Genomic DNA, 27,274 nt, shown 5'->3' on the forward strand with positions numbered 1-27,274 from the left:
CTTGATTCCCTTTAGAATGTTCTCTTCACATTGTGTTTTTTAAAACAGCTCAGTTTACATAAAATGAACTGCACATAGTTAAGTGTAAAAATTGGTAAGAATTGGCATATGTTCAAATCTGTGAAATCCTTACCCCACTCATGATAGTGAGCCTACTCACAACTTCCTCCATCTGCTCTTCTCTTTCCAATGAGCCTACTCATAACTTCCTCCATTCACTCTTCCATTTCCAATGAGCCTACTCATAACTTCCTCCATTCACTCTTCCCCTTCCAATGAGCCTACTCACAACTTCCTCCATTCACTCTTCCCCTTCCAATGAGCCTACTCATAACTTCCTCCATTCACTCTTCCCTTTCCAATGAGCCTACTCACAACTTCCTCCATTCACTCTTCCCCTTCCAATGAGCCTACTCACAACTTCCTCCATTCACTCTTCCCCTTCCAATGAGCCTACTCATAACTTCCTCCATTCACTCTTCCCTTTCCAATGAGCCTACTCACAACTTCCTCCATTCACTCTTCCCCTTCCAATGAGCCTACTCACAACTTCCTCCATTCACTCTTCCCCTTCCAATGAGCCTACTCATAACTTCCTCCATTCACTCTTCCCCTTCCAATGAGCCTACTCACAACTTCCTCCATTCACTCTTCCCCTTCCAATGAGCCTATTCGTAATTTCCATTCACTCTTCCCTTTCCAATGAGCCTACCCATAACTTCCTCCATTCACTCTTCCCTTTCCAATGAGCCTACTCATAACTTCCTTCATTCACTCTTCCCCTTCCAATGAGCCTACTCACAACTTCCTCCATTCACTCTTCCCCTTCCAATGAGCCTATTCGTAATTTCCATTCACTCTTCCCTTTCCAATGAGCCTACCCATAACTTCCTCCATTCACTCTTCCCTTTCCAATGAGCCTACTCATAACTTCCTCCATCTTCTCTTCCCTTTTCGATCTTCCTCAGGTAAGCATCACTCTGATTCTGTGGCTCCGGGTTAGGGTGCATTTTCTAGAGTACTGTGTTCTCTCTGATGTCTCATTTCTTTTATGAAGCATAATGAATTTGAGATTCATCAATGTTTTTGTGTACATCATTAGTTTGTTTCTATTTGTTTCTGAGTGATATATATATATATATATATATATATATATATATATATATATATACACCAAGGGGATGGGGAGGAATATGTACATATATATATACTCTACAATTTGTTTATATTTTCACATATTTATGGATACTTAGATATTTTCCATCTTACCATTATAAAAAAAAGGCTGCCTGCAGAACTGATGTACAAGTGTTTATATGGCTTACACTTCTCTTAGGTAGTATCTGGAATAGAGTGGAAGAATTGTTTGACATTTGGACACAGGTATTCAAATCTACTTTCTTTGTGATAGCTCAAAACTGGAAACAACCCAAATGTCCATAACCATTTTGAGACAGTTCTTTCTTATTTTGATGCACATATTATTATTGTTACATGGCCTTCATTACCTCTGAAAACAGTCTTTCTTCTAAAATCATCATAATAGTATAATGCAAGTTTTTGATCACCATTAGTATCTTGATTGGTTTTTGGTTAACTTGACACAAGCTTCAGTTATCTGAGAAGAAGAATCTGAATCAAGAGAACGTCTTCATTAGATTGCTTATAGGCAAATCTGTAGGGCATTTTCTTGATTAATGATTGATGTGGCAGAGTCAAACCCACAGTGAATGGTGCCACCAGTGGGCAAGTGGTCCTGAGTTGTAGAAGAAAGTAGACTGAGCAAGCCATGGAGAGCAAGCCAATAAGCAGCACTCCTCTGTGTCTTCTGCCTCAATTCCTGCCTCCACGTTCCTGCTCTGACTCAGTGATGGAGTGTGACCTAAGAGTTGTAAGCTGAAATACACCCTCTCCTCCCCACTTTGCTTTTGGTCATGGTGTTTTATCACAGCAATATAAACACACCTAAGAGAGTTAGTGTGTCGTTTTAAACTATTTTATATTTCACGTGTTTTGTTATTACATTTCACATGCAATTTTCATAAACACAATAGTTTCTTGCTTTTTTCAAAGCTTCAGCCTGTTAAGTGAAATGTTTCGGCCATTTCACTTGATGTAATTACTGATGTTATTAGGTTTGCTTTCTGCGTTCCACCCGTCCTCTGTTCTCAGCTTCGTCTTCTTTTTTGTTGGATACTTTCCACTAGTCTACCCTCTTTTTTTGTTGGTTTCTTAACTACAGACCAGTTTTGCTGTTTTGTTTGTTTTAAGGATGACAGCATCCACATTATTTAACTCTTCTTATACTCTAAAGTTATACTTTAGAGAGAGGGCAGGACATGTACTTTGTGGCACTGTTTTTTAATTTTCCTCACAGCATTTGATCAGCCTATATAGGCTCGTGTGATCCATTTGCCTCAAAGTCTAGGAGAAACTCAGAGCCCTTGCATATCTTTCTAACAGAAAGGGGCCTTCAATTCACTCTGCTAATATAGCCACTTTGTAACACTCACCTGGCAGATCTCTCAAAGGGCCAATGCACTAGTTTGGAAGGATGTTGAGAAGAAAACAGATGTATAACAGAAACCCAAGCAACTAGGGTTTGTAAGAGTCTTGCAGGTGGCTGATGGTGTTCATTCATCTGTGGGAAGAATTCAGAGAAAAGAGTCCCATGGTCCACTTGCTTCTTTTCCTAGGATTGTCATCTACATTCTGAAAATCCTGCTATTTGTCACTCAAGGTTTCAGGGAGGAGGGGAGCTGGACAGACCACTGAGTCTGTCTGCCTTGTTTTCCACATGGGCACATCATTCTAGAAAGAAAGCCGAGAAATGTGGTGGTCGCTCTAGTGTGTCTGGCATGACTGGGACTCTGCTAATAAAAGAGAAGGGGGCATTAATTATCAATGTCTGCAGAACACACTGCTAGCAATAACTCTGTATCTGCCATTAAGAGACACGAAGACCCTGTAAGAATGGACAGAGAGGAATTTTGCACGTTTCCTCATTATATTTATTGCATCCAGAGTTCCAGTTGCCCAATGTGCTCTTGCTTTCTCCACGATGGCTCTCCTTCTAGAGCCACTATGCATAAAGTCTTTTGGTGGCTATGGATTAAGTTATGTGGCTGTGGGATGGGGTAGGAAGGTGGGGTACTGCGAGGCAGCTACTTCAGGCCACTTCTGCATGTAGCTATTCTAAAAGTGTCCACTTCATTAGCTCAGATGTCTTCTCTGTCATGAGGTCTTCCTTAATCTAACCCCAATTGGAATTAATACTGTCCCCTAGTTCCCACAGTATTTTTTTATGATAACCTTTGGAGATACAATTCACATTACTGTATAATTTATAGTTAAATTATGACATTCAGTCTAGTTTTAGTATATTCAGAGTTGTTCAAAATCACGAGACCAAATTTTAAATATTTTCTTCATCTCAAAAAACCTGCATTATGTCACTCATTAATGTATTTTTTGGGTTTTTTTTTTTTTTTTTTTTTTTTGGTTTTTTGAGACAGGGTTTCTCCATGTAGTTCTGGTGCCTGTCCTGGATCTCACTCTGTAGACCAGGCTGGCCTCGAACTCACAGAGATCTGCCTGGCTCTACCTCCTGAGTACTGGAATTAAAGGCATGCGCCACCACCGCCCGGCCTGTATTTTTTTTGGTATGGAGTATCCTATTTGGATATTTCATATGAATAAGTGATCCAATATCCCTCACAGTCTCCTACTCATACTTCTGTGGCTCCTTCCCCTCCAGACTGAGTTCCTGGTTTGCAGATCCGTTCTGTTTTCCTGATTCCAAACATTACATGGTATCCTGCTCTTCTGAGTTTGTTTGCAGAAAGGAAAGGGACGCAAAGATGGTAAACGATGGACAGTCATTTTTAAGAGATACGTTTTCTTAATTTAAATGAGTTGATTGCATCATTGCCTTTAGAGCAGTGGATGCCTTGCTTATACAGATGTATTTGGGCTGTGCAGGCGTCTTTAGTCTGCCCACTCTTCCTGTCTGTCACCTTTTCTCCATCCCTAAGAGTCAATCCACAGGGAAATGCATGGGGACAAAGAGAAATTACATTACAGCTAATGTCACTCAGCATTTACAAGGGAAAGGAATGAGGCCCGTGGCATTAGTGATGGGATTTAAATGGATTTAGGAACTGAGGCTGAAATAGGACCCTAATTAGAAGATTCCAGGGTCATCATGTCAGTCTTCACCTGTCCACCAACAGACAGGCTGTCCACAGCTCCCACTTCAAAGACTCGGCCTGTTTGTCTTGTCTGTGTTTCTTGCCCCTCCACTCCTGGGGGAGAAGTGGCCTTGGCTGAGCCTTGCAGCCTACTGTCCCTCCAGCTGGGTCCGGATTGTGGGTAGAGGTTCAGCTTCTCTCCCGCCTCAGAGAAAAGCTGCTAAAAACATAGAACATGTACTTGATTATTTCCTTTTAAAGGGACGAGAAAAAAATCATGTTGCAAAGGAAGCTTGCGCTAGGGTTCTCTCTCTCTCTCTCTCTCTCTCTCTCTCTCTCTCTCTCTCTCTCTCTCTCTGTGTGTGTGTGTGTGTTTGCGCGCGTGTACAATGTGAGTGCAGAGGTCACAGGACAACCTTAGGTGTCATTCCTCAGGAGCCATCCACCTTGTTTTTTGAAGCAGGGTCTTTATTAGCCTGAAGCCCACTGATTCAGCTAGACTGGCTGGTCAGCAAGCCCCAGGGATCTGCCTTTTTCTATCTCCCCATTGCCAGGATTGCAAGTCAGCAAGTGAGTGCCACTGTTTCTTCTTCTTCTTCTTCTTCTTCTTCTTCTTCTTCTTCTTCTTCTTCTTCTTCTTCTTCTTCTTCTTCTTCTTCTTCTTCTTCTTCTTCTTCTTCTTGTTCTTCTTCTTGTTCTTCTTCTTCTTGTTGTTCTTCTTCTTGTTCTTGTTCTTCTTCTTCTCCTCCTCCTCCTCCTCCTTCTTCTTCCTCCTCTTCCCCTCCTCCTCCTCCTCTCCCCTTACTCTTCTCCTTCATCTTTATTGAGTTCTCATCCACCATTGTCTTCATCACGTCATTATCTTTGTCTTCTAACTTGGATTCTGTAGGTTGAACTCAGGTCCTCGTGCTTACAAACACTTTGCTCACTGAGTTGTCCCACTAGCTCCATGTTTTCTTAGTTAACTACTCCTTTAAAGATAAGAAGAAAGGGCATGGATAAGTAATAAAGACTTTCTGTTCTTGTGGGTGAGACCTTATAATGATTCTTTCTGCCTATGCTTGAGACCCAAATCATTGAACACTTGCTAAGCTGAATGCTCTTCCCTTTCTTCCCAGCTAGACCCCTCTGGCAGGATATGCATGGCTAATTCACATCTTGAATCTACTTGGTTTCCCCTGTGGGGTTAGTCCTGTACACTCAGCACCTAGAGTGGGTGACAGCTAAAGCTGTCTGGGGAAACTGAGGACAGGTTCAGCTGATCACCCAGAGTCAGTTGCTGTCACTGCATCACAAGCTGTCATACTTAGTGTCTCTGTAGGCTGTGGCATCCTAGGTCACAGAGCATCTTGTGCATTTTGTAGCAGCCCCACTGCTTCCTTTTGCCCCTGACCATCTGTGAGCACTTGTACGTGGCTATTATTGGATTTGGAGAGTCAGAGATGTTGGGAAAGAGCACATAGAAGAGAAGGAATTTGGATGGCAGAGTCAAATACTGTGTGAGGCTTCTACACATGGAATGGACTCTAGACCATTATTTTCATCACTTGGATCATTATTTCAGGAGGCAATACTCAAAGGTGATTCCATTAGATTGAGTTTTAATTAAGACCCCACCCCTCCACACCCACTCCTAATTAGCTTTCAGATGAATTGGTTTCTATAGCAATAATCCATCCACGTTTTGTTTCAGACTTGGATGTAATGTTAGCTCAAGAGATTTCTTAAAATAATCCAGAGTTTAAAATTGCCACCACAGGATCATTTTTTTCTTCATTTTTAACAAAGAAGCCCTGTTTCACCTTAAAAGTAAATAGCATCTACTTTCTAAAATGTCTCAAGATATAAACACATAATTTTAAATAGCTTTAGTACCCTGAAGGAGGAAAAAATTGCTAAGCAGCCATGTGCTTGGAACCTAAATGCCATCAGTCCCTGTGGCAGGTAAGACAAAGCCCTCTCATGGTGGCATGCTTATGACGGGTACCAGCGCTCTCAGAAAGTGACAGTCCTCTGGACATGCTACCCTATGACACAGTGTGTGCAGAGAGAGCTCGATCTTCACTCTCATCCCACCTCCTGTTGCATTTAACTGAATCTTGTGTGTTTGAGTATAGCAAGTCGTTGGCTTCAAGTATGTCCATACCTCCATTTAAACAGATAACAGGAGAGAGCTATGTGGCCTTACAAATGAATGCCACCTGTGAGGTCATGCACGTGAATAGAAATAGAAGAAGATTGAGGTCAGCACACATTGACTTAATGTGACAGTATAAGTGACATATTGTGGTGCTGGTATATTCATAAGCTATGGGTGGTTTCTGCTTTTTATTACAATTAAAAGTGTAATATTCTAAGTCAATATTTACAGAATTATCAAGTGCTTCCTTGGAATTCTCGTGTCAGGAAACTGTATCATAGGTCAGAATCTCATTCTCAATAGGCCTGGTATCCCAGCTACTCAGTCACTACCATGTTAAAACGTACTCTGGTGGTAGTAAGTCCTGTGGTCCTCTGTTTATAGGTTTGAACTTCATTTGGACTTTTCCTTGCTAATTCTGAGTGAGGTGCTGACACTTCAGCTTGGTTCAAAGTCTCTCTCATCTGTCCTGCTGTCCCCGATCCTGCAACAAACAAGATTCATTCCCATTGGTTTTTGTTTTGATCACTGGTGTTTGCTTTCTCTTCATCCCAAATAACTTCCCCTGTGTCTCTTCATGCCTAAGGTCAAGACGTTCCAAATGACCATCACTGTGAGTCTTATATATTCATAATGGTCATCTATTACAGATTCATAATTATTCATATGTATTTATACATATATACTATAGATACATTATACCAATAATGGTAAATAAAGTACATAAAAGAATATTTAATGACGTGCTTCTCATTACGTTGGGTGGAAAAGCAATTTAAAAATTACTATGGTTCTATTTTTTATGAAGAAAAAACACACAGTACAAAAAATAAAAAAATATTGAAACAACCACAAAAAAACGCTGCTAGTGTGTACAACTGGAGGTGAGGCTTACTTATGTACTAATATTTAATGAGGTTGGGAAGTTAATATGCTTTACTTTAATAATAAGCACAGATTTAAAAAAAAGCACATCTAAGTCAAGGTACTTTACTCCATCCTTAAGTAAAATGTTGTAACTCCAAGCTCTTTCAGTTAGCTCTCACAATATTTTACATATCTGGGTATTTTAGAGAATACATAATGTGCGTGTGAAGCACTGAGGTCCAGCACAATGTATCTTTGACTCTGCTGTGTCAGAACATGAATGCAAGGTCATGAAGAAAGGTGACCATTGTTTCTGGTGAATATATCATACACAGGAAATGACCTCTTGGTCTATGCTGTCACTGCGGAATACTCATATCTTGCTTTGTGGTTTGTTTCTGCACATACACTCTTCCCAGCACAAAGAAGATGCATTTGGGACCCACTGCCACAGCTCTTAAAGTATGGATTAGACAATTCTCCTTGACATCGCTTCCCTAATTTAGTGTGAAGTAGAATTAAACAGGAGAAATGGAGGAATTTACTTGGAGATATCAAAATAAGAGGGGGATTGTTGGGCTCTACAGTCAACTCTGAAAGGGCTGAGGAAAGGACTGAAGACAATTATGAGGCATGCGTGTTGTTTTTAGGTGACATGTGAGCCTGGGGAGCACAACAGCTGTGTTGTTGTTGTTTTTTTTCTTGTGCCAACTTTCTTGGTTTGATTGATTTTTTTTTCTCTCTCTGACAGCTCACTGTGCTGATAAATGTGTCCATGGCCGCTGCATTGCTCCAAACACCTGTCAGTGTGAGCCTGGCTGGGGTGGGACCAACTGCTCCAGTGGTAAGTCCCATCTGCTATTGTCTGTCTCCGGGGCTTGTCGTGGGGCCCCTTGTCTATGGGTTCCTCTGAGCCAAAGTTTCTGTCTTCATCCCAAGCAGAGGGCGGAGTGGATTGCAAATCTAACTCATTCAAACTGTTCCTCCTAAACCCATGGCTGTGTTGCCGAAAGCACTGATGTTAAGTGAGTAGAAAGAAAAGTTCTCGGATAGGAGAGTTGGGCAATCTGCTACCCACACCTCTGTCAGTATCAGAGTAGGAGCCGGAGTTTAGTTTCCCACCGAGGGAAGACCACTGCGGTGACATAGCCGTGATGGTCTAACGTCTATTTCTAACTTAATTAGGCAAGCTACTTTCTTGGTGATTAAAATGTGTCACATGTTGAATTTAATTCAGAAATAGAATGGTGTGATCCTAACATGTCCATTTGCCTCTGAACTCTGAGATGAAAGTGATGAGTGCATGCTGAGATAACTTTGGGGAGATAAATCTGCAATAAAAATTCATGAACATTTTGATGCGTGTTTAACAGTGTTACAACATACCGTATGACTGTCTTCGTTATGAGAGAGTTACAATTCTAAAACGGTGTTTTCTAGATTCTAAGAAGGCGTCACTCAAGGCCCCCATCTTCAGTATCATGAAGTTGGAATGTCGTAGGATACAGTTACTTTCATACATTTTGCAGCTAAAATTTCAGGGTTCTCGCAACTTGTTGCTGCATGCAAAATTGTGCCTTTTTCTTTATGACCTTAAAAAATATGAGAGGAAATGGAAATACAATACTATATTGCAATGAATAAATCATTAAACTCATACAAGAGAAATAATTGTTTTCCAAAATTGAGCCAGTTCCTCTGACAACCCAAAGAGTCTCTGTTGCTACCAACTGCATTTTTGAGACTGGTCTGAAGGAATTTTAAGTTGCCCAGATAAGCTGGCTTCTAAGGCTTTTACTTGCTTTCTTTGGAATTGTGAAGATTCTTTCTTATTTTGCTAAGAACACCTTTACACTAAGGATTTCTGGGCTGCCCCTGAAGCCACATCTCCTGGGGAGGCCTTTGTGCACAGAACACTCAGTAGGAAGAGCCTCCTTATTGTAACTGATAGGGACTGTGTGGTGTGTGTGTGTGTGTGAGAGAGAGAGAGTATGAGAGCATATGTGTGTGTGTGTGTGTGTGTTTGTGAGAGTGTGAGAGCATGTGTGAGTGTGTGTGTATGAGGATGTAAGGGCAATAGTGGATGTGTGTTAGTGTGTGTGTATGAGAATGTGAGAACATATGTGAATGTGTGTGTGAGGGCACATGTGTATGTATGTGTGTGTGTGAGGGCACATGTGTATGTATGTATATATATGTGAGGGTATATGTGAATGTGTGTGAGTGTGTGTATATGAGAGTGTGAGGGCAATGGTGGATGTGTGTCAGTGTATTGTGAGTGTATGAGAGTGTGAGAACATATGTGAATGTGTGTGTGTGTATGAGGGCATATGTGAATGTGTGTGTAAGTGTGTGTGTATGAGTGTGAGGGTATATGTGAATTTGTGTGTGTGTGTGTATGAATGTGAGGGCATATGTGAATGTGTGTGTGTGTATGAGTGTGAGCGTATATTTGAATGTGTGTCTGTATGAGAGTATAAGTGCATATGTGAATGTGTGTATAAGTGTGTGTGTGTATGAATGTGAGGGCATATGTGAATGTGTGTGTGTGTATGAGTGTGAGCGTATATTTGAATGTGTGTCTGTATGAGAGTATAAGTGCATATGTGAATGTGTGTATAAGTGTGTGTGTGTATGAATGTGAGGGCATATGTGAATGTGTGAATGTGTATGAGTGTGAGGGCATATGTGAATGTGTGTGTATATGAGTGTGAGGGCAGATGTGAATGTGTGTGTTTGTGTGTATATGTGTGTATGAATGTGAGGGCAGATGTGAACGTGTGTGTGCATGAGTGTGAGGGCAGATGTGAATGTGTGTGTTTGTGTGTATATGTGTGTATGAGTGTGAGGGCAGATGTGAACGTGTGTGTGTCTGTTTCTGTTAGGCAGCTCTATTCCGGTGGGTAACTGTATTTCAGAGTCTTGTTTCATTTCTGTTTGAGAACAGGGAGTGAGTTGGGCATTCTGTTCACATGCTATTGAAGCAGAATGTTTGGGATGTGGGATTTGGCTTGTGTTCATTTTCCTGGCTGACCACAAATACGACACTGCTTTCATTAACTTTTCCAACTTTAAAACCTAGACATTTTGAAAAAAAATATTATTGTAAAGTGGGAAAGGGGAAAATGGATGTATTCTTTATTTGAAAATGGATTTCTTACTCATTCCAGGGCAAGAGGCTGTGAAATGATTTCAGCTGTATTCATACTTGGTCTCCTAAAATTTGGAGACTACCTCAAGTTCAGGGCTCAGACTAAAGGGCATTTGTGCACAAAACAAAAGCCCATAAGGACTTCAGACTCTAAAGCTGATTTGAGCCTTTGAGAAATAAAGGGTTGCTCTCTACGTTAGAGCTTTCTGACTTCAATGAAGACTCCAGTATTCTGAGATTGTACGTTCTAACAATAATAGAGTATGACAATTAAGCAACTTTTAGTTTATTCTCTGCAATTCACATTTGAGCTGTGTAAGAAATACATGTGAACAGATATCTGGAGTCTTTAAAGATGCTCCAAGAATAACATTCCTGACACTTACTAAACCCACACCATAAAGAGGCTAAGAGCACATGCTGCCCTGCCAGAAGGCAGGAGTTTGGTTCCCAGAACCCATTTCACAACTACCTGTAACTACAGCTCCAGGGGATCTGATACCCTCTTGTGGCCTCCATGGGTACCTGCACTCAAATGCACAAACCCAGAGACACACAGACACACACAGACACACACACACACACACACACACACACACACACACACACACACACACACATTCATGCATGCAGGAACGCATGCACACACACATGCACTCATGCACACAAATAAACCTTTAAAATAAATACCAAAAAGCACAGGATAGAATGCTGTTACGACCTGAGCAGCACACAAGGCCAAAACTGCTACCTGGGTTTCATCTCAGGAAATGTGTTTGTCTAGTCTTGGACAGATAATTCTGGAAACAGAATGCATGTACTAGTCTTCCAGAGTTAAAAAGTTTCCAAAGTTTCCTGTTTTCCCTTCACTCTGGCTATAGCTGTGTTTAAGCGTTCCTGTGGTGGATCCATACCATGATTGCTCGAAATGATTGGGATATCATTTTGTACCAGCTAAGGGCCAATCAGAAGGCCAAAAGCATCCTAGTTATTTTTAGTGAATCTTTGCTTCTGGAACAATTTGAGATTTGAAGGAAAGTGGCCAAGATACCTGGAGACTTCTCATGTGTGCACTCTCGGAATCCTCTGTCCTTAGCCCCTTAAGTACCCGGTGAGTTTGGCAGGACTGAGAAATGGACATTAGAACATTGGTATCAAGCAAATCCCGGATGTCCCTTGTCAATCTCATCTCCCATGGGTCTCAGGAAAAATTAAAAAAGGGTACCAGTGTGTGATAGTGATGGATTTTTCTCCTTGTTCTGCTCCAGATGCTCTGGGTGCCACACTGCACTCTGTTGTCTTCCCGCTCTCTTCTGTCTGTGTGGACTTCTTGGTCTTTCCTTCTTTGTCTAGAGCAGGACAGCGAGGATCCCACAGGCTACCCAGGCCCCGGTCTATGCCCCTGGTGTTTTGTCACACACAGACTTCGGATCAGCTTGCTCTCCTCACATCAGCAGGAACGGGCAGGCTCTCCCCCAGGAGGCCAGCACTTGGTTTCTTCACACGGGGTTGTCCTCCCCGGCATTGCCTTGGAAGCCAGTACCCAATCCTAGCCTCCCCTCCAGGTTAAGGCCGACACGAAGATCCATGAGGGAGAACTTACATAATTACTTCAATATGGATACTGTAGCCAAATTTATCTTTTCAATATGGCCCACCCTTTTGATTTTTTGAGCATTTCCTTACTTTCTGGTACGATAAAATACTCCAGATGTATCTTGTGCTTTTCCTTCCTTAGCCCTCGAATGGAGAATTTCTCAAAGGAGTCTGGTTTACTTTAGTGTAGAACGATATTTAGAAGCCAAGATCTGAGTGCTGGGAGTGCTCACTGCTGGGAGTGCTCACTGCTGGGCGTGCTCACTGCTGGGCGTGCTCACTGCTGGGAGTGCTCACTGCTGGGCGTGCTCACTGCTGGGAGTGCTCACTGCTGGGAGTGCTCACTGCTGGGCGTGCTCACTGCTGGGCATGCTCACTGCTGGGCGTGCTCACTGCTGGGCGTGCTCACTGCGTTGGGGCCGTGGAGTGGGTCAAAAGCGGAAAGTTTCACTAGAGCATAGAAAGAATGAATGAGTAGAACGGGTGGTTGGGGTGGTGAGGGGTTGACTATAGGCAAGTTGAAGTGTGAAGAATATAGAAACAGCACATGACAACAGCCACTCCCCCAGGACCGAGACAAAAAAAAAAAGTCCCCAAAGAAGTCCCAGAGCCGTGTGCACTGGACACTGTAGGAGAGGCACAGCCACAGCTCACAGAGCCGCCGATGGAAAGCGATGGCGGCACTGTTCTGGCAGAACTTTCTAGAAACCTGCCCTGTAGTACTCGAACCTGTGCACTGAGCAGTGTCTTAACACCACTCTGTTACAAAGGGGAGGAAGATGCCAGGGAAGCTGCCCATGCTCCAAGAGCTTATTGCTGCGGAAGCCCCCAGGACTCTGAAGCAGCTGCTGGTACTAGAGAAGCCATGGGGGGCGGGGTCAGCTGGGTCAACACCCTGGGGCCAAGAGTCAAACTTCCTTCCCTTCTCCAGTGTCTCTCCGGTGCCCTCTACTGAAAATGCTTGATATTCAACCAGAGAACAAAGGAAAAGTAGTTAAAAGACTCACGCACATTTTTGTGGAAGAGCCAGTGAGAGATACATTTTAAACGGGGAGGTGGTGCATTGGTAGCTCCTTGGTTTGCTCAGCTACTGTATTCCCTTTTCTTCACACTTGAATTCCTCTACAGCCACACAACGATTCTGTCTCCCCTTCTAATTTGACAGAGCCCCCATTTCACAAACGAGAATGTTTCTACTCCCTTCTCCAAAGAAGGAGAGTGTTGTATCCAGTGCTGCTTGTTCGACGACGCCTTTCCAAAGTTAGTCACAGTTCTGAGGAGCATCCCCTAAATACGACAGTTAACTTGCAGCACTTTTTACTTAAAAATAAAATAATAGTGGGTCGCTTAAAAAGGAACACGTGGACAGGGATACGGCAAGCAGAGTAATACCAAAAGCTGCTACGTGTCTTTTCTCAGCCATTGGCCGCAGAGCCCCAGTCACAGTGTCTTCCCTTCCTGTTCTTTATTTCCGTCTCTCTCACCCAGAACCTCTCTCACCCAGAAAGCTGCTTGAGGTTTGTTCCCTGGAGGAATGGTTCAAGACTTCATTGCTGAGAGGGTTATGTTCCCTTTTGTCCCCGACTCTCCGTTTGGTTGATATCATTTTCTATCACCCTATATTTATATATACCCTAATGAATATAATATATATACATTATTCTGTATTTATATATAAATAGAGTGGTATATTTCTGTACCACCAGGCATGGGTGTGTGAGATACGCTCTGCCCATTCCCTGTGTTCCACCGGAGAAACTGCCGTGCAGACTCCATGTCCAGCAGCAATCCAGTTCCCCTTTAATAATTAGGATCAGGGGACAATAAACTGATAATGATCACACGCAGCTATCTTTTTTCTTTCTTCCCCAAAGACATAGGAAACTAAGAGACTGACATTTTCAAATGGGAGGTTTTCACCCCTTTGCTTCAGATCAGATAGAGATTCTGTCCTTGTCCCTGACAAGATAGGACTGTTTACCGTGTCAGCAGAAGGAGGGATTCACTTCTGAGATGCAGTCAGTGTGTCCAGCCCCCAATATAGGCAAGGCAGAGGACTGTGCAAAGTTGGTTCTCTCTGAATGAAATCATGATTTATTTGACATACTGCTTCTTTTAAAACTTGATTAAAATGATTTTTTTGAAAAAGCCTTCACATATTTCTCTTTTATTGGCATCCGAATGTGTACCCCCTGCCTCTATGACTGAGTGACACTAATCTGTTTTACCTGCCTCCACCTTCCCTCTCCTCTTTCCTTCCCCCATCTATCTATCTGTCTAAGCATCAATCCTCTGTTCCTCTGCCCCTCCCACTGGGTGGTAACTTCTGGAGGCAGGATCCAGGTGTTATTAATATTGTTAATCTCCATTATACTTGGCATGTGGCTGAAATTATGAGACTGAATGAATTGTATGGTTCTGAGAAGGTCATTCATGTGTTCATTTTGAGGACTTATTCTGAATGATTACAGTATGCAGAACATTGTATTGGATGCTGGGGATAACGGAAAATAATGATGAATGATTACTGATCTCACAGACATCATAGCTTGGGAGAAAGGTGAAATAAATGATCAAGGAAAGATGACTGGGGTTGGGCAAAGTAGGGAGGATTCTGAAAGGACAGGGGCAGGGAGAGTTAAAAGCTGTGCCAGGAACAGAGAGCAGATCACCATAGAACAGGAAAGGATGACTGAGTATTGACTCCTCTTCCAGAAACTTCTCTGAGAAGCCATAGAGAAGGAGCAAAGAAACGAAGAAGTAATTGTAAGTTCAAGAAAAGGCTTTGTTGACTTTCTCAGGGGCTCTGAGGCCGGGGACTCAGTTGAGAAAGGAATTCAGGTAGTTAGAGGAAGATGACTCCAGATGGCCGATAGGAATGGGACGGGATCCCAGCTCTGATGTGTGTGTGTGTGTACCTGTGACTACATGTGCAAGCAGAGGGTACTGGCTCCTCTGTAGCTGGAGTTACAGGCAGCTGTGAGCCACCAGTCATGGGTGCTTCCTTAACACTTAAACTAAGAATAAGGTTATCTACTCTCATAGTCATGTGAGGATTAGGACTGAACTCAGGACCCTGACAAGGATCCTGTTCTTAATTGCCCAGCTCTCTCCCCAAGCCCTCAATGAGTATGCTTCTGTAGTTCCTGAAGCCTTTTCTTTCTCTGTGTTGTGAACCCTTCGCCTTTACTGGGAGGAGTAACCACACATTTGTTGTCTGAACCTATGGGATCCGCTTTGTAATTTTTAAATAGCTGTTGAGAAATTTATTTCTCCTTTGGCCACAAGGTACAAAGGAAAGTCCCAGATGAGCCAGCAGCCAGCAAATAGATACAAAAGCTTGTCCCTCAAGCTCCTTAATTTCAAGATTAGAACCAAACAGAGGCAAAACTGGAAATTAATTTTGGTCCTGAAAACCCACGAAGGGGTTTTGTTTGATCACTAATGGCGTTTTCGGTATTCGAAAATAGCAAAAATGTGCCTTGGAGGCAAGGCTGGTTCCAACGTTTCCAGGTGCAATGGGAGGCACCCTAAGGACCTTTCGAATTAGGTAGGCATGCTGGGCAGCAGGGAGCAGAAAGATGCTGCCTGCGGGGCATTTGAATGAAGGAGTCTGCCTGAAAGATATTACAAGCCAGCGTTTGTAAAGTACACAAAGCTGACATGTTCCCTAGCAAAGTCTGTGGTATAGATCTATTACCCAGACACAACGGTGGGATCGATATTGTCTGAGGAGAGGAAGCCCCAGGAGCCCAGTCCCCACAGCCAGTAGTTAACATTCGCATTAGCACTGTCGGAATCACTTTAACCATCAGTTTGATGGAGCAGCCAGAGCATGAGATCATTGGGTTCACTGAGTGAGGGGGTCGGGTGCTAATGGGAGGTGGGAAGAGAAGAATAGTCCATCAGAACCACCTGAAGGTGGCTCCCTGATGGACCGTCAGAGTCACACATACAAACTGCTAATTTTGTCTTTCTAAAGGAGCCACTACCTGAACTGAGCATCCCCACCTGAGCTCTCCCCGTCCCACCCTAGGTCTTACCCTTTCCTCGTGTTTCTGGGTGTTGCTTCCTTAACACTCAAAGTAAGAGTAAGGTTGTCTACTCTCATAGTCATGTGAGGATTAAAGAATGAAAAAACACACTGCCTTCAGCACCGCGCCCGGCATCATCATAAAGGCAAGTCAAGGATGCATGCGATACTTTTGTGACAGTCATCACTTTCATGGATGCTGTGCCTGGCATCATCATAAAGACAAATCAAAGATGCGTGTGGTGCTTTAAGAACAGTCATCACTTTCATACTCACTTGGTCTTAGGACCATCAACAGATGGAGCAGCCCCTTGTGACGGCTCATCTTGCTCTGTAGGCCATGCCTCTCTTCAGCAAGATTCTCCTGTCGATATGACTTGTCAGGACTTTCCCGATACAGAAGCCCCAGAGTGGTGATGCTTTTTTTAATTCATTGTTTTGTTTGTTTTGCATTATTTCCAACCTCTGATAAAGGTCATCTGTACGAGATACATGCACATCTGGTGTGTCCTCTTTGGGACACAAGACTATTACAGATGCTCACACTGCTTGTGCAAGCTAAGCTCATATGGAATGGTTGCACGATAAGGCTGAGCTGTCATGCTGTTTAACTCAGCTCCACATGATTTATTAATTAAAAAAAAACTTTGTGCAATATCCGTTTACCAGCAGATCTTGTTGGCTTAGCTACACAATCTAATGTTTGACTCTGTTTCTTCTGCTGTCACCTGCTTCCAAGGCAACCTCTTCTCTTCATGGGTGACTGCAGTAGTGTCCTTGCTGGCTTCCCCACTTGTCCCTCAGGCCTACTAAGAATCAATTCTCTGTCTTGAGACCACAGTGACCTTGTAAAAACGTGCTTCAGAGCAGGCTGCTACCATCCCTAAGCTCTGTGCTTCTCGGCCAGTATGATTCAAATAAACTCGTGATCCACCAAGCCTCCATCATCTGCTCTATTCCCCAGCTTCTCGCCCATACATACCATCCAAGGTCTCAGCACTGCTCAGCATTTGCCTTCCAGTTCTGGAAGATACTAGTTTTCTCTCTGCTTTTGCATACTCAAAGGGTGTCTCTTACTACCATCACATTTCCTTTTCAACCTTTAAAAAAAATATGGTGCTGCCTGAGAATGTCTGCCTCGTTTACTTATTGATTGTTGTTTGGTCCATCTTTCCCTCTAGGATATAAGCTTCATTAAAAAAAGATGCAGGTTTAGAAAAAACTGAAAGTACAGGCTTTTGGTTATTTAACTCACTGTTGTCTAGCTTTGTTCTGGGCATGCCGTAATGTTCAGTAAATATTTGTAGATGGAGGGAAAAAAGACATAAATGTGCCAGAAGTAATAATGGCTAAACCTGATTATTGGAGATGACACTCTGTGTCTTTCTAGGCTCTCTCAACTTAGTAGAAGGACTGAAGGCCATGAAAAAACAGGCATCTTCAGAAGTCAAGAGAGAAAATGGCCAAAGGTCTGCCAGAGATAGAGGACGACCTGGAGTCATTCATTCTGCTCTGTTAGGGGGTGCAGACTCCTGTGGCTTCAGGATTCACCATTGCTTGTGTGCACTGTAGACTCTGGTCCTTGGAGACAGCAGGGGATTCCTCCTGTGAACTGAAAGCTGAAATACAACTGTAGAAGTTAGAGAAGGTATACCAGATGGATGGATCTGGGAGTGCTCCCTTCTCCAGAAAGAGATGACTACTCCTTGATGTATTGTGAGCACCAGGGGTTCCTGATGCGGGGATGTGACTTCTGAATGATGGGCCCATAACTAAGAAAACTGGCTAAGTCGGTCTTCGTGTGAATGGAGAGTGTCTACTAATTCCCCTTTCTAAATTTTTGCCGTTTTCTTCCTCATGGGGAAGATTCTAAAAGGTGATAGAATTTAGCTGTTAATCTGTATCCAATTGGAGTATAAATAGCAAGAAATTAGGCAAAGACATTCAGACTACAAATTATTCCAAAGCACATAGCAATGAATAGAATTTCATTAACCTTTTTAGACTCTCTTCTTATCAAATAAGTAGCAGGTAATAGCTCAGTCCATTTTTTTAAAAAAAACATTAATATAGGGAGCAGAAGTATTAGTTCATCACAGATCTTTGTAATTTCCTTCATTTCAACCTATAAGAAGCATTTCCTGACCACAGTAATGTGTTAGCTGCCAGCTTTGTTTTGGGTGAGGTGATGATGTATGCCAGATGGTCCTGTGGGTTTACTTGTTGCCTCCTGCTCTTGTCTAGACCACTGCTGATTCAGGTAGAACCACAAATATTCACACATGTATTGTAAGTCGACTGAAATCGTATGTTCCTGATTGTTTTAGAACACAGTGGATTTCCCGACTAAAACCAATATCTTGTTTGTGACTGTGTCAAATAGTCCTTGTTTAAACACTCAAAACATGTCTGAAGAGAAACTTTAAAAAATAATCACTTTTTTCTTTTCTGATCGAAAAAAAAATCTTTTGATTTGTGGAAAACCTAGTTGATTTCAGAGTCTGAACATGTGTGACTTTGCCTGGAACAGATTAGGGATGCTTGAGATATATAAAACTAATGAAGGTAAGAAATAACAAGAGGAGAATATTTATCTTACTTACAGAGACTAGCCCAGTGAGTTATGTAATAGGCATTATAGGAACATAGTTCTTGGCTGATGAGCAAATCATTTTAGCTTAGGATCCTATAAAAACTGGATGGTTTCACCATTCATTACTGCTGTATAAAACTAATGAGGACAATATCAAAGAAAGTTATATTTTAATGTACTAACAATTTCTCCAGCAGTCAGAAACCAAGTTTTCTTGAGGAAATGGTATTAAGACTTTCAAGTCCTTCAGTCAGTATGGATGGTCTTAGCCGAGTTTTCTTACTGTAGGGTTTCAGATGAATCATTTAAGGCCTCTGCTGCTTAACCTCATATCAAAAACAAGGATGGTATTTGCACAATGGTGGGCCTGCATGTTTAATCCTTCAGTCTCACCTCAAGTCCCACCTCCTCCAGGTAGACCTCACCTCCCTTCCTTTCTCTCTCTGATCAAGGATGGCCATGAAAAGAAGTGTAGATGGAAGTAGGCCTTCTCTTTAGTGTCCTGTGCTTTTTATCACCAAGCATATACATTCTTACATGATAAATCTCATTGTGGTCTAGCCTCTTCTAATAGATAATGAACTTTAGCTATAGCTCTTGTCTTAGTCAGGAGTAAGTAGCATGGGCTTGATAGCAAGAACTTGGTAGCTGTAGAAGATGCCTAACAATTTCTTAATAAAAAGTACATTATACATATATATGTATGTATATATATGAGTACATTATACATACATACATATATGGCACACACACATATGACATGAGATTATAGCATAAGCTCCCATGTAATGGCTCCCATGGTTATTATTCTCTTGACATTAGGGAACACGTGTAATCTTACATACCCCCCACACATACTTCATATCCCTGAGGTTTTCCTGCCCTGTGGGTATAGTCATCAAGATGTTCTCACACAGAGACACTAACATTTGCATTTATATACATTAAGGTATAAGCGTTTCATGCCCTTTCTTTCTGGTTTGTGATGTGAGATAATCCTACAATGAATTTGTAAAACCACAGCCTAACCTTTAACAAACATCTTTAAGAAGAATGGAGAGTCTTTCTCAGCCAGTGAGTAAAATTAATCTGAGAGGCACTGGGTGGCTGTCCACGCTGATGGCTGGCATTCTGTCAGCCCTTGGAGAGTTTTTTTTTTTGACATGTGAAGGGCACAGGGTTTAGCACTTTGGGGGGACCTGGAAAATGCATTTTTATTGTTCTTTTTCATGGATGGAGACACTTGACAAAGTTGTTTTATTTTGAAAGCCGCTTGATGTTTTGAATGAGGATCTTTTCTTCTCCATTAACAAAGGGAATGGTGCCCCACCGTCATGTTAGCCTGAAGCACCAGAATGAAATCACAGGAAGATGAAAGCCTGGCACGGAGGAGGCTTAAGAAGAAAGGGTGTGTGTTTCACCAAGAGCTGTGCTTTTCTATCCTTTGAGACAGAGGGAAATTATTTTGGTCTCTTCTGGAAAACATTCCATAGCGATAGTTCCTTGAAAGTGACTTATTTGTACTTCTCCTCTATGTTAGAAGATGTACGCATTGGGGGAGGAGGGGGTGCTTGGTGAATTTTCTTCCCTATTAACTTCTCTTTAGGCCACGCATTTTCTCATGTTTAAAGGCATCCTCAGCCAATCCTCATGCAAAACCATTTAAGTCACAGTTGATCTATGCCTTAATAGATACTTGACATTTCCGTGTTAAGGGTCCTTAGGGCCTCCTTACTTCAAGCAGTAATCCTAATGTGGTTGGTTATGTAGCACAGGCTGACATCTTTCAGCTTGGTGAGCTGGAGCACTAAGTGCCAACATGTTGTTCCCCCTGCCCCCACATGCACACACCGTAAGTGTACGGTAGAAACATGTCTCCAAGGCGATTGACCCCAGGCAATCCCACAATTACACTTAGATCACAGAGGCATTAAAGTAAGATTTAAATAATAATCCTGGCCCAGAGCTGAGGAGATAGGCCAGTTGGTAATGTGTTTACCTTGACAGCATGAGGAACTGAGTTCAGTCCACAGAATCTGCATAAAAGGAGCTAAGCTCCAAGGAAAATGCTTGGAGTCCCAATGTTGGGGATATGGAGACCACTAGACCTGAGTTCATTAAGTAATCAGCTAGCCTGCTTAATAAGTTCTAGGCCAATAAGAAACCTTGGCTCAAAAAAAAAAAATGTGCATGGCACCTGAGACAACATCTACAGTTGTCCTCTGGCCTCCACACACAATGCACACACACACACACACACACACACACACACACACACACACACACACACACACACATTTAAGTTGGTTCAGTTCATTTAGGATTGTTGGATGTAACCCAAGCTTCTGTCAGAATATAATTCTGAATCAACTTCCCAAGGGAAGGCCCTTATAGATCAAGATGTGTTTCAAAGTCTCTTCTGCACTCTTGGTGAACCAGGGCCCAGATAAAGAGGTTAAGTCAAGTTAGTGGAATTGTCTGGGACCTGTCAATTTGATGAGATTGTCTAGATTTTATTTATGCTGATTCAGTTCTTTGTGCCGGGATGAAGATTACCCTGGAACTTGCCTCGTTCCCTTCTTATATTTATGGAACCCATGAGTCTCCACCGGTGAACATGCAGTCACCAAGTAAGAAGTGTCTAAATGTGGGTGGTGTGTGTGTGTGTGTGTGTGTGTGTTTATTTTTTCATCTTTGCCAGTTTTATATATGTATGTAATGACTTCCAGTCATTTCACCACATTGGTCTGTCTCATTCTCGCCTCACGTTGAAGCTCCTCCTCTCAGCCAGTCCCCTTCTTTCATACCTTCTTTCTGCATGCGACTCACCTAGTGTAACTACAATGGCTTGTAGGAGTGTGTGTGTGTGTGTGTGTGTGTGTGTGTGTGTGTGTGTGTGTGTGTGTGAAGTCACTGGAGAATGAGCAACTTACGAAAATGCTCCCCTTGCCCAACCCTTGACTGCCAATAGTCCATCTATGAGGCTATGTTTACAAGCCAGGTGTTGTATAGTTAACCATAGCTGGAGTGACTTCCTTATGGTGCACCAAGTATGTCATGTCCAGAAGAATGTCTTTTTGCTGCCTATCTCCCCTTCCTTTGGCCCTTATATTCTTCCCAACACCTCTTCTGTGATGTTCGCTGAGCCTTTGGAGAGGTGAAAAGATGTCCTATCTAAGGACAGGTGTCCCATCAGTCATAGGCTCCTGCATTAATTTCTACTCACTTCAGTAAGACACTTCCTGATGAAGGTAGAGGACATAATCACCGTGGATATAAACATGAGTGTTTAGAAGGCAGTTTGACATCATGACCATTTAGCAAAACAATAGCAGTAGGTCCCTTGCCTGTGATTTTTGAGCTCCCCAGTTGTGGGCTCTTGACCAGGTTTACAGTACCAGGTATGAGTTTCCTCTTGTGGAGTGGTAAATCCAGTTTTTAATTAGCAGTGATAAATAAGCTATAAGTACTTGCTTTTCCTTGTAGGCCTGAATGTATTTCAGGCTTGGTTTTAGAGTTACTGGATAATTTATATTTGAAATTTACATTGTGAGAGTCAAGTTGGCCTTTGGGACGTGCATGATTCCTGCAAAACAATACAAACCAGTGCACGGGGGCCGGGGGAGGGATGCTGTACTAGGGCATCACATTCCCAGGGTCAGGTATTCCAATGTGTGGCATCGGACGGCTGCTACTAGAATCTGGGCTGTGCCACACATAACAGGAAGTACCCTTTGTGTCGTGTGCTCCTGCTATCTTCATTCTGTGAAAAGAAAATTCAATGTAACAAAATCTGAAGGCGTGCCCAAGGAAGGTCCCATGAGTAGATGTTGTCTAGCCAGGGCCCCAGGCATACTAATATAAAATGATTATAACCTCTCCATGTGCCAAGCAGTGATTGAAGACTTCTGGAATAAGATGAACTTGATGATAAACATCACCTAAGGGCAAAGTGATTTCATCCTGTCCTCCTTGCCCCAGAAGAAATTCTGAGATCAGACAATGCTTATTGTCTTATTCCCTCTGCAGAGAACCTCTCGATTTGGCATTTCCGTTTGCCCCTAATTCTATTCTTTAATTGTGTTTTATCTACATGAAGACAAGGGATTCAGTACAGCATCTCTATACACTCAAAGACATTTGTCTAATGTCTGCCTAATTTTTGATACATAAGAGACTGTGTATATGTGGGTAGCTCATTTTTTTAATTTTTTTATTTTTTGGCTTTTCGAGACAGGGTTTCTCTGTGTAATTTTTGGTGCCTGTTCTGGATCGTGCTCTGTAGACCAGGCTGGCCTCCAACTCACAGAGATCTGCCTGACTCTGCCTCCCGAGTGCTGGGGTTAAAGGCGTGCATAGCTCTTATGAAAGCCAATCTGATGAACCTGCTGCAGCAGCTCTAAAGCCTGAGAACGGTCATTCCAGGCAAAACCAAGTATTATTCCTCAGGTAAAGAGCTGGGAGACCTTTGTTCTGAGACGCCGGTTTCACAATAGCACCCTCTGCTCGTAGGGGACGGTGTGACAGAAGACTAGCTTTCTAAGTGTTGGCTTGAGTTGAGTCCTTGCTTGCAGTTCAATGCTGAGTGACTTTGGGCAAATTAGTCCACATACACATGGAACCACTGGGATAATTCTACCTATCTAATTGAGTGATTGTGAGGTTTAAATAAAATGCCTCCATAGTGCCCCTAGGAATTCACAGCACCTTTTAAAAACTTAGAAATCCCCCCCTCTTCCTTAACATGATCTCTATCTCTTGTTCCTGAAAACCGGACTGACAGTCTGAGGTAGCTTAGGGGAGAATAATGCACCTAGTATTTTTTTAAAGGCTTAAGGGACAGCTCAACTTGGAAGTTGTAGTTCTTTATATTCACAATCATTTCCATTCATTATTTCAACTAGTTTTTGAGTGTGGTCCATATGTTAGCTGTTATGCAGATCTAGTTTTTAGGTTTGTGTGCTTCTAAATATAGACACCAAAGTGTTTTCTTTTTGTTTTAAAATCTTCTTTTGTTTTTTAAAATACTAACTAATTAGTATCCATTAGTTATGTCAACCTAGTGGCTTTCCTTATGACGTTTTCATGCACATGTAATTGTACCTTACTCTTACGTTGTATTCCCAGTACCTTCTTCCATCCCTCTTCTTTCCATAGTTGATTTCCTTTCTCCCTGGAAATAGTAGCCTCTTTATTTCTATGGCACACATGTCACTACTCTTTCACAGTGAGTTTTCCAATTTCTTATTTGTGTAAAATGATCATCAGCGTATAGGTGATCCTCAAGTTGACTATCTTCTGCATTTTATTTCCTTTGAGAAATCGTCTACATTCTCACCGTTTAGGCAGTTGCCCAGCCTCAGTGCTCCTAAACACTAAGGTGTTGATTAGCCCCAAAGAATTTCTTAAATAGTGGCTGTCAGTGATCTGCCCTAACTGCAACGGATTATATTAAATAAAATGTAGCTGTGGAGTATTCTGTGCACCTAAAAAACACCATTTTAACTTCACAGGCAAAATGGCCTCATGAAAGGTGCTGGTAGCCAGAGTACTGAAATCCCAGCTAGGGTTTGAAAAATGATGTCCCATCTTATTATTGGGGTGTTTTTAGACATTTTATTTGAGTGCAGTAATCCTTGGTGCACTCAAATAAATGCAAAAAGGATACTAAGCTTACTCTGATGGTAAAGTGTACGACAAACAAAACACATCCTAAATCACATTGTGTTGCTGCTTGCTTTTCTCTTATGGCCAAGAAGATATGTATTAGAAAATGTGGGCAACCTAGATAAATCAGAATATAGGAAAAACCGTCAGCATCATCTCAGGCCCTAGGGGTGCCCACTGGTGACATGTTGCTGTGGTGTCCACTATGTTCTCTGGCTCTCTCTCCTGCTCTTCCCTGCCTTCCATCTCCCAGGTATTACATCCAGCTAAATGCTTCCACTGATATTTTGCATTTTAAACTTAAATTAATGGCGGTTTCATCTAGTCCACTGCTAAAATTGGATCACATGATTTATACTGTTTTTAATCTACTTTTTATAATTATGATATTGCCAAGATTCTAGTTCATTAACTATTCCCTATATCATTTTTAATTGTGCACAGTGTTCTGAAGTATAATTATACCCGTTTTTTTTCCCCACCAGTCTCCTGTTCCTGGATAATTAGATTATTTCTAATTTTTTTTATATTATAGAGAGTGCTGAGATAAACATCATTATAATTTGGGGAGAGTAAAATGTAATGATTTAGGGCACAGGTTCTGGAGATGAGCACTCTGTGCTCAGTGTCTCATGACCTGTAACCTTGAACAAGCTCCCTGGATCTCAACTTGATCATCTATGAAATAGGAACAAGAGTGGTACTTATTCCTCAGAGTCTCTAAGTTAATCCGTCTCAAGTCTGCAGAGACTGTGGACACACAAGTGTATTTTTGTTTAGACCTTTCCCAAACTGTGTGATCAAACACGGCGCTTGAACTGAAGATAATTGGTCAAATTCTGCACCAGTGTAAGGAAGATCTCTGCTTCTTGTCTGGACAACATCAACTTACTCTAGACGTAGAAGGCATCAGAGAAGGCGGCTGGCTTTTGTGTTGGAAACTGTGTAACTCACTGGGACACATGTAAGAGTAGGTGTGCTGACAACGAGTGTAACAAAATTTGGAAAGGAAATCACAATCGTGTTTAGGCTTGGACTTCCGTGCTCTGAACACTCTGCCTTCAGACTCAACCCCCATCTGCAGCTCATGTTGACCCAGTGCTCACACTGTGGGGCCTGTGTTTCAGGGGCTTTGTAGGAAAATTCAGCCCAAAGCAGGGAGGCTGTTGCTTCAAAGCATGCCACAGTGCTGAGACATAGCCAGGAAATTAACCATGTCGGCGTGATAATATTTCTTTGGAAGCCTGCAATTCTTTTTTTTTCTTATGGCGATATTATTAATTTCTATTATAAACTAATTTCTATAGTAAGGGGATGTCTTAAGATTTTCCTTCCTTTTTTTTCCTTTCTGTTTTTGGTCAAATTCCAAGAAATGAGAGCTGGTTTCTTTCTGCCTGCTTTTCTGGGAAAACGTTGACTGGGATGTGGGAAGTCTCATGGAGAGGAGAGATGGGTCCTGTTTCCTCAGCACCTCCTTTTCACTTTGTGACTATTGTGCTTTTATAAAATACATTCTGTGATGCACATGTGCTTATCCCTATTCTTATTACAGCGTCACAGTGGGAAAAAAGGCCCTACAATCATCTATCATAGATTTTAAAAATGTTTTTAAATACAACCTTGGTATCTTTATCAAGATGATCTTATAAGCTAAAACTGCCTTTTGTGTCTTTTGAGCGTGAGAGGAGGCAGGTATTTAGTCCCGTTAGCTGAGGCTCCCACAATGTGGGAAGCTATGAAAGCTTTGGAAAGGGTTTAGCAAAGAAAACCAAATACAAAGTTCTGGAGAATTGCTATGAGTCTTTGAGCTGCAGTGTGTAGTTCACCAAATAAGTGGGTGGAGAGGTGGGGAGATGGCCCAGTCAGGAAGGTGCTTACTGTGGGAACACGAGGACCTGAGTTCAGATCCCCAGCCCCCTGTAAGAAGTCAGATACGGCAGTGAATGCCTGTATTCCTAAGCCTGGGGTCACAGAGAGAGTGGGGATCTGGGGGCTCACTGGCCAGCCTAGTCAATTCCTGAGCTCCAGGTTCAGTGAGAGATTCTTTCTCAAAAACTAAGGTAGCACAAATAGAGAATGACCCCCACTGAACAAAAATGTGTGCCCTGCTGCACAGAACACAGAACAGGGTCAAGGTTACATTCATGAGTCAGGAGTAAGATCATTTGTAACAGGATAGGGGTCAACTACACTGACTGTCCTGGGATTAAGGCAGAGGAAATGAATTAGAAAAAGGGATGGTGGAATTGTCTTGGGTAGAATGATGACTTCTCTCACTATCGATGATTGATGAGACAGGGAATGAGTTACACAGGACCATACACCGTACTTCAGAAGACTTTAAAAACAGGATGCCCTTGTCTCCATCTAAGATAACTAAGAGGGTAAGGTGCTATGTGTGTACGGCTTTAAAATGATATGGTTTTCTTTTAAGACTGAAAGTGGCAATTTTAAAAATTCAGGGTCCTAAACCACAGGCAACAGAGGAATGAACTGATATGAATAGTAATGAGGTTTGGATCTCATTTTAGAGTTACCACCTAATCTTATTTTGTGAAGGAAGATTGTGAGCTCGTAGGTAATTGCTCTTCTCATCTGCTTTAAGTTCAATAATTCTCGCTCATTGTTTTTAATTCTGTTAAAGAGTGTTTATTAAAATACTAATGAGCCCAAAGCCGTGCTGATTAAAAATGGAATTATTCATTTAAACCTTTTGATATTATGAAATCCACAGTAGATTATGCCGTTGGAAAATGGAGTCTACACTTCTGGTGAGGTGCTTGCCGTGTGCTGAGAATTATTGTTTCCTTCACAGTATTATTTCAGGTCTAGTGAACTTATAGTTTTTATAGATAAAGGCAATTTGCCCTATGGGATGTGTACTATGGGTGAGGGTTGTAGTTTCTAATAAACAAGTGAACATGGATGTGTACCAAGAAAGGTGTGTTTGTGTCCCTCATGGGTTTTGGAATGGCTGGAATTGGGGTTGTTTCCGTCCACTGACACCCCCCACCCCACCCTCACTGCTCACTGACTT

The 27,274-nt window shown here is 42.2% G+C and overlaps 1 protein-coding gene across 2 annotated transcripts in view; it reads left to right on the plus strand.

Moving 5' to 3' along the window:
• Window positions 1-27,274, plus strand: part of Megf10 (multiple EGF like domains 10) — a 161,901-nt gene that overhangs the window by 75,901 nt on the left and 58,726 nt on the right. For both annotated transcript variants that reach the window (XM_052742216.1, XM_052742214.1), the window contains exon 5: window positions 7,949-8,041. In XM_052742216.1, coding sequence (XP_052598176.1) covers window positions 7,949-8,041 — 93 coding nt within the window. The remainder of the gene's footprint in view (window positions 1-7,948; window positions 8,042-27,274) is intronic.

Source organism: Peromyscus californicus, unplaced genomic scaffold, assembly GCF_007827085.1.
Source record: "Peromyscus californicus insignis strain IS unplaced genomic scaffold, ASM782708v3 Scaffold_17__1_contigs__length_78620276, whole genome shotgun sequence".
Taxonomy (NCBI): domain Eukaryota; kingdom Metazoa; phylum Chordata; class Mammalia; order Rodentia; family Cricetidae; genus Peromyscus; species Peromyscus californicus.